Source organism: Sphaeramia orbicularis, chromosome 4 (assembly GCF_902148855.1).
Source record: "Sphaeramia orbicularis chromosome 4, fSphaOr1.1, whole genome shotgun sequence".
In the NCBI taxonomy this organism is placed as follows: Eukaryota; Metazoa; Chordata; class Actinopteri; order Kurtiformes; family Apogonidae; genus Sphaeramia; species Sphaeramia orbicularis.
In genome coordinates, this window is record NC_043960.1 from 31,751,069 (window position 1) to 31,764,050 (window position 12,982).

Below are 12,982 nucleotides of genomic sequence, written 5' to 3' on the forward strand. Positions count from 1 at the left end.
ATATTGTTCATAGATATACGTACTGTTTTCATAGGTTATACATGCTGTTAATGTTGTTCATGGATATACGTACTGTTTTCATAGATAAACATACTGTTAGTATTGTTCATATATATAAATACTGTTTTAATAGGTTATACATGCTGTTAATATTGTTCACAGATATACATACTGTCACAAATTGTTAATACTGTAAATATTGTGTCTATTCATATTTTATGTCTATTTTTCATTAAACTTGGGTCTATTCTTATCTTACTTCATACAGTTTTATATTCTATTTTCTTGTCTTATTTTTAGTTCTATAATTTTAGTTTTATTCTTATTTTCTGAAGTACTGGTGTTTTATTAAAAATATTATACTGACTGGAGTTGCACTCCTAATTTCATTGTACACACATCCTATTCTATTCTATTCTATTCTATTCTATTCTATTCTATTCTATTCTATTCTATTCTATTCTATTCTATGTAATAAATAACAGCTATAAAGTGTAGCATATGAGTAAAGGCATAAAAACACAGAAGTTGTTTAGATCCAGGCCACTTTCTACTGAGGCTGCACTTAAAAAAAATAATCATAGTATTGTCTAGAAAGCGTATACTATAAAGCACAATTCATGCAAAACTTCCTCCTGTTGCTCAGTGGTTTAGGAACAGTGTTGGTCAATGGAGAAGCTCAGAGCGAAAAGGGGAAATGACACCAGCTTTATGGAGATGTGGCAGCCTCTGATAGCTCACTTTCACAGAGATGTAGGTGATGTCATTCGAAGAGGGAAGGGCTCACTGGACTAGAAAATCTGCAGGTGCCTGTTCACAGCAGGAAGTGAGCAACAACCACAGTGAATGTTTCCTGACACTGCGAAGAAACGTTACTCTATATAGGAAGGGCATCTACTCGCACAGACACCAAGAAACAAGGAAACAGAGACAAAAAATGGACGTGGCTGCATTTCCTTTTTCTGAAACTTTATACATGCACTCCACTGTGTCACATAGTTAGTTACACTGTGGATTCATAACATTAACAGAAAATCAGATACAACAGGGTGATTATAGATTCAAAATCCTGTGCAATTTAATATTTTTACTATATGTTTATATACCAATTGCAGACATACACATGAAGCATTAGTGCAGCGGTTCCCAACCTTTTTTGGCTTGTGACCCCATTTTAACATCATAAATTTCTGGTGATCCCAGACATTCAAAACGGAGACCTTTTTTTTGCTAAAATTAATTTGTTTCTGATCATGTAATAGTTTGCTATACTATGTTGCAAATAAACGTTAATTTTAGATGACATTTAGTCTATATAATGTATATTATTATGGACAGAGGCAGAAAAGCCAGGTGTAGATTACTGCCCACAATGACAATTTTATTTTCCTTGGTCAGGATATGTACAGTCAGTCCTGCTTAGATTTACAAGGCTGACAATTAATACTGAACAAATAATAACTCATCTTAATAATGTATCTCAAACTGACCACAATGAGCATTTGAAAGATAAACAGTACCATAGTGCTTCAGCTTCAGAGTTTGTCATGTCTTTTATGGATTGTGATTGTTTCTCTCAACTCACCATATTTTTTTATGGTAATTTTTTTTTTTATCAATTACTAGAAATTTCAGGCAACCTCATATGAATTCCAGGTGACCCCACGTGGGGTCCTGACCCCAAGGTTGAAAAACACTGCACTAATGCATCAGTAATATAGATCTTATGCCATTTAGTTTCAGTATGTACAGTCTATAGTATACTGTCCCTAATCCTGTGCAATAAAAGTGTGTGTGTGCAAAGTGCCTGAACTGTGGATTTTAATGAATGTTTTATTAACTCGCTGATTTCACTGGACGTTGCAATTTTGTTGGATGTTTGATTTCATTATGTTTTATTTATTAGTTTTCTTTCTTTTTATTTATTCTTTATTTATTCTCTTGCACTGAAGAGGGTAAACTCTACCTAGTTTTGTTGTATAGCCACTGTACAATGACATTAAAATCTATTCTATTCTATTCTATTCTATTCTATTCTATTCTATTCTATTCTATTCTATTCTATTCTATATTTAAGCGCTAATACATTAAGTCACTCGGATCAGACTCCTGCCAAACACTGCAAAGCTATCTTTCAAAGTCTTAGGATAGAGATCATGATAAAAATGGTAAATTTAAGCATTTGCTACAAGCCTTTTTTTTTTGTTACACTACTTGTTATAAATCATGTTAATTCATTAATGGGATGTCATTTGCAGCTTTTTCTTTTTGTAGGGGTTAAACATCTTTTTTTTATATAGAAAGAAAACCCAGAATTTTTCAATGCAGTTTAATTTTATGTGCAAAACAAGTATCTCCAATTTCATATTTCCCAGGGTAAAAAGTAATTTTCTTAAAAAAAAAAAAAAAAAAAAAAAAAAAATATATATATATATATATATATATATATATATATATATATATATATATATATATATATATATATATATATACAGGGTGGGGAAGCAAAATTTACAATATTTTGAGGCAGGGATTGAAAGACAGTGTATGACCAATTAGTTTATTGAAAGTCATGAGAATTTATTTGCCACAAGAAAATTTACATATTACAAAATGTTTTTATTCTATGTGTCCTCCTTCTTTTTCAATAACTGCCTTCACACGCTTCCTGAAACTTGTGCAAGTGTTCCTCAAATATTCAGGTGACAACTTCTCCCATTCTTCTTTAATAGTATCTTCCAGACTTTCTTGTAATTGTTTTGCTCATAGTCATTCTCTTCTTTCCATTATAAACAGTCTTTATGGACACTCCAACTATTTTTGAAATCTCCTTTGGTGTGACGAGTGCATTCAGCAAATCACACACTCTTTGACGTTTGCTTTCCTGATTACTCATATGGGCAAAAGTTTCTGAAAAGGTATGGATAATAGTGTTAGGTATGATTATGACATCAGTACTAGTTTGGTTTCAAAACAATTGATGTAGTGCCTGCTGAGAAAAAACAACTAAATGTTCATTGCAAATTTTGCTTCCCCACCTTGTGTGTGTGTATATATATATATATATATATATATATATATATATATATATATATATATATATATATATATATGAAAAAGCAAATTGTTATTTTCATAATGCCACCAAAACGAAATAAACCCCTCACACAATAAGAGAATCAGTGATGATCCCAACATTTAAGAGATATGAGGAAAATCTGTGATGTGTATTCATGTTGTTCAACACCGTAATGACCATATGATCCATTTTCTTCTTCTTTTCTGTGTCCAGGTATCGAAGAGTGTGAATTAGTTGTTCATATCCTATATCCTCATACTTTAATACATAATCTGCTCACGTTTAAATCCCAAACACTGAACAGCCTTTGCCTGAATAAATTAAATAAATTACATTGAATTAAGTTTCATTAAACACATTGCAACTAACATTAAAATTATAAGACATTAAAGTTCGGTTTAAAACATTTCTTCTAAACTTAAAAAAACATCATGCAAATAATAAATACAATGATTTTTCTTATTTCACTGCATTTCAGGCAGTATGTTGCAACATGTTTGACATGCATGTTCAAATAGTGACGAAAAAGATCATGTGATTTATTTAGTGCTAATAAAGGTGCTGAATGTGTCATTGGTTGTTCCCCTAAAAAATCACAGTAAAGATAATTGTATACTCTGCAATATAATAATGTACATCTAAAGCAGATGTCTTAATGATTAAATATAAAAATAACGATGATAGAAGTTTACCTCTGATTTACAGAGTTTATAGAAATAGGAATTCTGCTGAAATCATTCATAACTTTATTATTATCATCATTATTTGCTTTGGTTCTTCTACATGTACTGTGTAGTGACACAGTTGAAACTATAATTCAGTTCCCAATTATGACCATATGTTGTTGTTCCCACTTCCATTTCTGAACTGGTTTCTGTTTTTCTTGGTTTGTTGAGGTGTTTCAGGTTCATGATTGATGTATGAAGTCTGATTTTCTGATGTATTTTCAGGTTGATTCCAGGAGGACTAACTGTGGTGCAGACACATAAACAAAGGCTTGTAACAGAACATGTTTACTGTGGTGTTTCTGCTTTTACTCCAACACTAACTAGGTCTGAACACGTCTTCATTCAATGGTATATTATTAAATTACTTATTAGCAGTAGGTCTATAAATGGTTACAGGTAGGTCTGTGTGTATACTTCACAGACATGTGCTGGTGGTCCACATGAACACAGGCAGACTCGGTCAGTGTGTGTGTGTGTGTGTGTGTGTGTGTGTGTGTGTGTGTGTTGCTCATACACAGGCTGTGGTTCCTCTGCAGAGGCAGCTCTGTGTCAACCTGTGACGCGTCACCCATGAAGCGGAAGAGGAAGACAGGAAGAAGAGAGGCCACCGTCCTGCTCAGCATTTAGCTGCTCGGTGGAGTTCGAGTTTTTTCTTCAAGGCTATGATTGACAGAGTCAGCAGAGGTTTACACGGGCATGTCCGCACACTCGCTCGGTTGTTATCGTAACAGAAAGATCTGCAGTATGGCGAGTCAAGAAAGAGCCCACAGTTCTCGCCACTCACAAACAAGAACAAGAACATCATTTGTCGGATTGTTGCGGATGTTATTTATTGCTTTTATTCACACGGCGCGGGCAAATAAACAAGGTTTGTAACTTAGCTTTCTACGTCCGCATTAGCTAGCGCTAACTTCCGTAGACATTTCTACGAAGTGTGGGTTGAGGTTACCTTTAACGGGCCAACTTTATCACTGCTAACCCGCTAACATTAATACCTCTACACTGCTAACATAGTGTTGTCTTATAGCTAATAGCCAGATTTCCTTAATTACGAGCTATGGCTGGCAGGTGGTTAGTACACAGCATTAGCGTTATGTAGCCTTTAACATTTCATTTAATGTTCTTGTAAAGCCTCTTGTCATGTTGTTATCCTGTCCATATATGGCTAAGTTTGGCTAATATTCTACCTAGCAAACACAACAAACAGTACGATTGGTTAGCATCATGGCTAGCACTAACGTTAGCTTACTGTGTGATCTCGATGCACTGGCATGAAAACTTGTCATTCTGGTATTGTTAAAGTAACACTGGAACCCTGTCACAGGCACCCAGTGCACCTACTTCCTCATATTTAAATGACGGAAACAACTCAGATGACTGTGGCATTTGTTAACATGGGTAGGTGATTTGATTTTGACCCTGGGATGGTTCCTGGTTGGCAGTGATTAGTCCACCCGGGCCAAATAACAGCCAGAGCACCGGGGTGTCCCGCTGACAGAACCCCTGATCATGTCAGGTCACAGAGATAAGTGTACCAGTCATGAGTGGACAGCTGCCAGCCACTTCCTCGATAAGCTATACCAACTTTGAAACGTGTCTGATCCCTATAAGTTGTTTACTTTGCCACCAAGCTGTTGCAACACTGAGTCTTTATCTTACATGTGATACACTTAAAAAAGGGGACTATTCACTGGCTATCTGGCAACTGCTGTAGAAATATATGCCACTTTTTTTAAAATTTAGATTCAGTATCATTCCTTTTCCAATGTCAATACTGTAAACATAAGTGCACTGCTCTGCAAATAAGTCTGTGTTTACTTGGACATAGATTCTGCTAGCTATGTCTTACTGCGTTCATACATTTTACATCAAGGGAAGTTACATGTGAGTTAATGGAGAAATGATAAAACTTCCTTTCAGTGTGGCAATCACATTGAAACCCACAGTTGCACTTGGCCCACAGCTGTGACCAGCATGTCTTCTGTTCTTGTTCTGAAGACTGGAGTAGGTTTTTAATTTGTAGAGGACACTTTGAATGTTTTGGCTCAAGGTATTTATATGGAAAGTGAAAAATGATGGCAACAAACTAGAGGGACCTTAAAATACTTTAACACCGTTAAAATATATCACTATGGGGAGCTTGAGAGTATGGTCAGCTTGAGTTTAGGAGACAGCTGAGACAGCTCTGGTAGGCATCAATGCGGGTTCAGTACAAGTTCAGGGATACACCGCATAGAACAGTGTAATTTATATCTGAGGTCTGAGTAAATTACACACTGTTTATAGCCAATAGAATTTAATTAAATGTAGCATTTAATTTGTATGTACATGACAGTTATTTCTTTTGTTCACTTGAGATATTATTTGCTATATTTGTCCAGGGTAATTTTTGTTTACCAAGCCTGAAAAGGCAAACACAAATGTAATTTTGGTTTGTATGTTCTAATGGTCAGTGTTTGTGTATTATTAAACTATGATTGTCTTCATAGTATAAATCTACTGTCAAGTAAAAGTCCATAGACCTGACAGTTGTGAGTGTGCTGTTAACATGATTTATAAAGGCTGCTCTTGGACCATAAATTGGAGGATTCACCGTAGGTGGTGTCAACTGAAAGAGATTTCAGTCAGTGAAAGTGTAAGTGTTAAGTAGCAGGAAAAATTTTAGGCACTCAAAACTTACTCATCTTGTCAGTGTGTACTGTAGATGTAATATTCACCTCTAGTATCTGCTGGAGCAGTTTGGTGATAATACAGCGATTAGTAATGATTTACTACCCTATTTTCATATTCAATATGAAGGTGTTAGTTTGTTTGAGTTTGTAAAGGACAACCGCCCCCATGTAAAAACACAGATAGAGTCCATGTTTATGCTGTAGGTAAAATAGTGTCTTGTTCATGATGTGGATTAGAAACCAATCGTTATATATGAATGCAGATCAGCAATCTTTTTGTCTTGTTCTGAGTCTGTTCTGAAAGCACACAAGATTAAAGTTCACATGCAGTTCAGAGTTATCTTTACTGGTAATATTAGTGGCTGCCAGCAGATGTTTTTTGCTATGAAGGTTTAGATAGAGGTGTTAGTAAAATCTAAATCTAAAAACTGTATTTTGCAGTGATCAGTTCAGTTTAAGTATGGTTATGCTTGTAATCAATGACCCAATCTGAAATTAGTTAAATCTCATTGTATTTGTTGACATATACAAACATAATTTATTTTTGTGATTATAAAAGTTGTTTTTTTTTTGGTTTGTTTTTTTTTGTGCTAATCATTTTCATTTCTGTTTTGTTCACAGCATTCATTCAGTCAGATACAATCCTAGAAGTTCTACATTTTGGTGAGGGGAGCCTATTACAGGTAAATGCAGTACTTTATTTTTTACTTCTAAGTCTATTTACAATAATGTAATCTAAATTACTACATAAATTACTCTCTAAATCCTTGTCTCTGTTCTTTATGCAGGCAGACTCCGACATTGATTTTAGTTTATATCATCAGCAAAGGTAGGTTTTCATTTTTTGCCTCTTCTCCTTTGTTGCAGTTGGAACGCCAAACAAATAGATGTTTCTGTCTTTGTTTTGCCTCCATTAATGTGGTCCTAGTTGGTGTTTTGCTGCTGTTGTGGTCAAGACAAGTTCTTGAATCACCTGACAGTGGAAAACATGTCAAGTGCAGCTCACCTAATGGTCCTGCCACCTGCAGTAGAATCAACATTCACTAACTAGACAGCAGACAGCAAAGATTCTGTTGAAATAATGCTCTCACATATGCTTAGGCTTTGTGAACAAACAAACACAAGCATTTTGTCATGGATTATGAACCTTTAAAACTTGGGTGTCATTATCATATGAAACCTTATAAGCTAAGACAGAAACAAGCTATAACAATATTGTCAACAACTTTGGTAAATAGCATGAAATCCACCAAGGAGAGTAGTCTGAGAATCTACCTGCTCCAAGCTCTGAGCCCCTCCCTGTGTTCTGTTAGTGACTTGGGTTGTCAAGAAAACATGTCAGTCTGTATCCCAGAGTGCACCTGTATTGCTTCATCACAAACCAGCTGGGAAATACTCATAAAAATGCAGTGTAGCAGTGCATACCTCAGAGACAATTAATGTGAGGTTGACAGCAGGTAGTTTGATGAGGATAAGTGGCACAAACAGGCAGATAGTCTGGTTTTTGGATTGGCTTCGCAGCTATGGAGCCTCAGTCGTGATACTGACTGACACGTGTGAAGCTACATCATCTCACAGTTAGATTCCTGTGAATAAGGCTGGGCAATGTAATAATCTTATATAGTGATGGATCTTGCAGATTACATAGTCTGTGAATTCGAGACATTACATAGGTTTGTCTTTGTACCTCTATTTCCCAACTTCACAAGACCTCAACAAGCTTATAACGATATGGATTTCTTCTACAACAAATCAATAGCTGTCCACCCTTATATACAGCCCTATTTATCGGACACATTTCTTCACATGTCCTTTCCGTTCCCTAACTTGATGTACATGTAAACAGTGCAACTTGAGTCACAGCATGGCCAGCAGCTGTTTGGACCAAGACCTACTTCTGTAACTGAGTTGAACAAGACAGAGTGATCACTTTTATTCAGCCAATAAAACAAGACAATGACAGAGAACATATGTTGGAAAATACTAATATGGACTATAGATCTGCATAATGACACAAAGATGCAGATACTTTTTCTGTCCTGTCACTTACTTCTGTTATGCTTTGTCGATTGAAAATTTCAGATCAAGGTATTATGCTTGACGAAGTGTCAGAATTTAAAAAGTGCAAAGTGGGATGTCATTTTCTGATGTCTTCTTAAAGAATACTTGTATTTTTATTGTTATTTTATTAATAACTTATTGATTCCTACACATTTTACCTTGTGTATATATCCTATATTACCTGTATATATCCTTTATATATTGTATATATTTGTTTGATCTGCAGGATAGAATTTGCTTTTTGTATATTTCAGTATTTCATTGTAGTTTTGCATTTTGTCAATAATATTGCCAGTAATCCCAGACATTGGACAGTGCTTTAATACCAAAGTCATGAACTATAGTGGAAATAGTTGTGTTTTTAGTGTTATTTGTTTTACCTGTGCAAACACATAAAACCCATCTGTTCTGTCTATCTGTGCTCGACAGAATGCCTCAAAACGAAAAACCCCAAAAAGATTGCCGTTCAAGTTGTGCCTCATGATTGCACTTAACATTACATCTTTTCACCAGGTTACCCACCCCCAAATGTAAATACCTTGAGTGCTGTACTAGACATGAAGTGACAATGAAGTGGTTCATAAGAACTAATTATTTTTCAATCACAGCTGTACTAATCTAATTCATTAATCTTTAGTGGGCTTCAGTGATAGCTTGAGGAATGCTCAGCTTTTCCTCACGACTGTCACGACACGTATTTTTAGCTTTATCGCTGAAACTCGGACCCCCACATGTTTTTGCAAGTGGTTGTGAAGGGCCGCGTGGCTGCTGTGTACAATAGGTAGAACCACTTGAGTTATTAAACATTTCCATATAAAGGTAGGAAGCAAGTTCACTTTGAAAAATCAGCACTGTTTTTATATCCTAGACTTCTACCCTATTGTTACTTCTCACATGTGTGTTTTTCTGTGTGCACTGCACAGTCTTTACTATTTGTACAGCATGTTCTTATCCATAAAAGGGTTATCTTGTATCGGCATAGCATGACCACTCCCTCGACAGTTCAGAGGGAGGGTGCTTTGCAGTTCGACTGTTGTTTCAGTGGTCTTTAAAATCTTGAACTTCCCCTAATTTTCCTGTTCATTAAGGGGGTTTTTGTGAGAGTGTAGAATTTGGGAGTGTGTTGTTAATCATTATCTCATATTCTGCACTCTGTATTTGTACACATCTGGTCCTTTCCATGGGAATTAAAGTGCTTTTCACAGCCACTTTGCGTCATGCCCTCATGTTGAGGTTAGCCTGACACTGGACATATGCAGATCTGAGGCCAAGAGGCAGAGAACACTCCTCATGATCTCCACAGCTACTCCAATTACATACTGACATTCAACACATTAGCTCTGAAGCGCTGAGCAAAGGCCGAGCACATTTCACAGCCAGGATACATTTTGAATCTTTAATCCCACAAGAATTTTGTCAGTAGTTGTTATATTAATGAGAGAGGTAAAGACAGGCAGTAGATCACAGATTATCTTGTGCTGGGTCGGGGTACTGTGTGGATTACATACGGAGTCCCTCAGGGGATGGAAATCTATCCCGTCTCCTGCGAGCTCAGCCATTGGAGCACACTGCTATGGCCATTGTCTGCCCCTGTACACTTTGGTAGTAAATAGGTGAAATTGATCTCTGGTAAATTGTCAGACTCCAGGGTAATGTTAGGATAATTACATTTGAGTGATGTATTAGTGAATGGTGCTCCACATTAATTATGTTGCGCAGACACAAGGGGGAAAAATCAGCTTTGTCTTTAATGTAATTTCCTTGGGCTGTTTCAGTTTTTCTGCAAATGCTTCTGCAATTGTTAGCACGAGACCTTAAGTTGTTTGGCTGAGAAAAGGGCACATTAAAGTTGTAAACTGAATGAAATGACTGAACTGTGATGAAATGCATCTCTGCTGGTGTTCATGTGTAGAAAGAGTCATCCTTTTTTCGGGGGGGGGTTAAAATGGTGCAAAAGGCCACTTCCTGTTTTCAGATGACACTGAACTGGGTAAAGCTCAAGCTGAGGTATATAGAGCTGCAAGAGCTAATCAGACTGCGTTGGTGGTCTTTGCTGTCATATAATGCAAATGGCTGAAATTTCGAGGTCCAGTGTATGTCTGGTGATATTTTGGAATCTGAGTAGAGAGGTGTACAAGGTAAAACCAGAAAGTTGATGCAATAAAAAAAAATACACATGAAAGTTTTTTGTATTGTCTTCATACAACTTATACAAAATGTACATCTTGAAATTATGGTCTGTGCACGTTACTCTTTTTCAACAAAAAATGGAAAACGTCTAAGAAAAACGTATTTGACTCTGTCTAAGAGAGCGTACACTTTATACACTTTTTTTCTTTTCTTTTTTTCTTAGACAGGGTAGCATTTTTTTATTTATTTATTTTTTTAACAGCAGTGCGAGTATCTTAAACTAACCCTTCCATCATGCAATCGGTGGAGTTGCATGTAGACTCACAGTGGTTGAGGATGTACTTTAATAATCGTCACCCAAAGCTCACTTGTGTGCCACACCTGCAACACTGATGAACTTCAGTTTCCATAAGATTTACATAAAGGCTCTCATTACACTGCTCTGTTGTATATTACCCTGGCCAAAGAGGAGTTGCCTCTCTTTGGGGTCGGCCTCGTCTATTGTTAACTTACAACTGTTGTCAGACAGGTTTGGTGAGTTATGCCTTTATACTACGACCAGACGGGTGTAAGCCATGTTCACAAGTGTTACCTCCATATGAGAGCAACATCACGCTATCAACAAAATGTCGCTTTCTCTTGTCTTGTCTACTCTTTTTTTTCATAGATATTTTACATATGGAAATGTTCTGCTGCAGATGGGAGTCCTCCCCGGGCCGTGCTAATCTGTTGTTAAAATCTGGACACAAACTGCAGTGTCTTGCTTATGTTTTTAGCTGCTCATTTGTTTGAAAGGCGCACAATCATGGGTGCTGTTTTTCCTAGCTTGCTGTACGTCCTGTCATTACTCTGTCTCTCTCACAGCACATCCCCGCACCGTGGGAACTGCCGACCTATACGATTTGAACCTCCAATGTTGGACTTCCACGAACAGTGAGTGCTTTATATATTAAATCCTCATGAGACCCAGGAAAGTAAATGTTTTGGCTTTCTTACGTTAAATAACTGTCTTGGTTGGAAGCGGCATGATGCAACAGTTTTTTCAGATACATTTTTTCGTTTTTTTTTTTTTTATGGAATGTCCTTTGCAGTGGACAGTGTTTTTTTTTTTTTTTGTTTGTTTTTTTCTTAAGTGTAGCTGTGAAACTCTTGTCCCCTAAAGAACAGTACAGAAATGTATTACTGGGTCGTAGGAGATTATATAAACACTGTTGATTGTTTTGCAGTGCAACCTCACTCCACAATTTTGTTATTTAAAAAGCATATACAGTCAATTTCTTCAAGAAATATAATCAAAAGCACTGTCCAGAATTTTATTAAACCACACCCAGGGTGAGTAAGCTCTGCTATTGTCACATCAAGTACTGTCGGCAGACTGCCAACAATACATGTTTTCTTAAGAAAGAATTATTGAAATCAATGGAATTCACTTAACAAAACGACATGTGTCAACTTAATGTTGGACTGACTTCTAAGGAACATTCCATTATCATAGTAGATGCACACCCATGTAGTGTAGTCTGGTTTCGAGTACAGTCTCCCAGGCTGCAGACTGTCAGTGGCACAGTAGCATTTTGAGCAACTAAAAGGCTGCACAATGAGGAGCCCAGCTGTCTCAGTCTGTCCTACTTCTTCAATAAACAATCCACTTATCAGCTGTGAATGTTCTGAGGGCATGAAAATAAAACCTTGTGAAATTCTCCCCCATCTCAAACTGTTATGAAGGCAGGTTTGCATTGGACTGGAGGTCTCAATAAATCTGTTCATTGTAGCCTAACTTTGAATTTACTGCAGAAAATCTTAAAGCAGGAACCATTTTTACTTCTGCCTTGCAGGTCTCTCATCCATAAGTCACATTTTAGGATATTATTACAAATAATTTGGCTGTAAATGAACTTGATCAATTAACATTTATTTTTCTAAATGTAAACAAAGAGGTGGCAAAACCACATTAACTAATAAAAAGCTTTTCAAAACATTTTATTACAGAAGATATAGGTGGAAAAATTGTGTGTTCTGAGTGAAAGGTGGAAAAAAAAGCAGTTTTTTTTTTTTTGCAGTTTTAAGTTTTTCTGAACACAACACTTTCTAAACAGCAGAATGTCATGATAAAATCTTCTTTCAACATCAAAATATGCATGAGTAAAATTAAGTAAAACAACAAAGCACTGAAATATTTTATGTATTTTAGCTGACCATCTAAACCAAATCAACAAAAGAATGGTAGTTATGATAGCATAATGATAGTTATATATGATTGTTGTTTAAAAAAAATTTCATGTGTTAATGAAAAATAAATTAAATCCTTTTTT

At 36.1% G+C, this 12,982-nt stretch overlaps 1 protein-coding gene across 2 annotated transcripts in view; it reads left to right on the top strand.

The window, feature by feature from the left end:
- Window positions 1-4,383: 4,383 nt before the first annotated feature.
- Window positions 4,384-12,982, top strand: part of tmem131 (transmembrane protein 131) — a 38,694-nt gene continuing 30,095 nt past the window's right edge. Inside the window, exons 1-4 of one of the 2 annotated variants that reach the window (XM_030132034.1) lie at window positions 4,384-4,675; window positions 7,101-7,162; window positions 7,268-7,308; window positions 11,535-11,603. In XM_030132034.1, the coding sequence (XP_029987894.1) occupies window positions 4,504-4,675; window positions 7,101-7,162; window positions 7,268-7,308; window positions 11,535-11,603 (344 nt within the window). In that variant the 5' untranslated portion in view covers window positions 4,384-4,503. The remainder of the gene's footprint in view (window positions 4,676-7,100; window positions 7,163-7,267; window positions 7,309-11,534; window positions 11,604-12,982) is intronic. The other variant, XM_030132033.1, reaches the window with a different exon arrangement.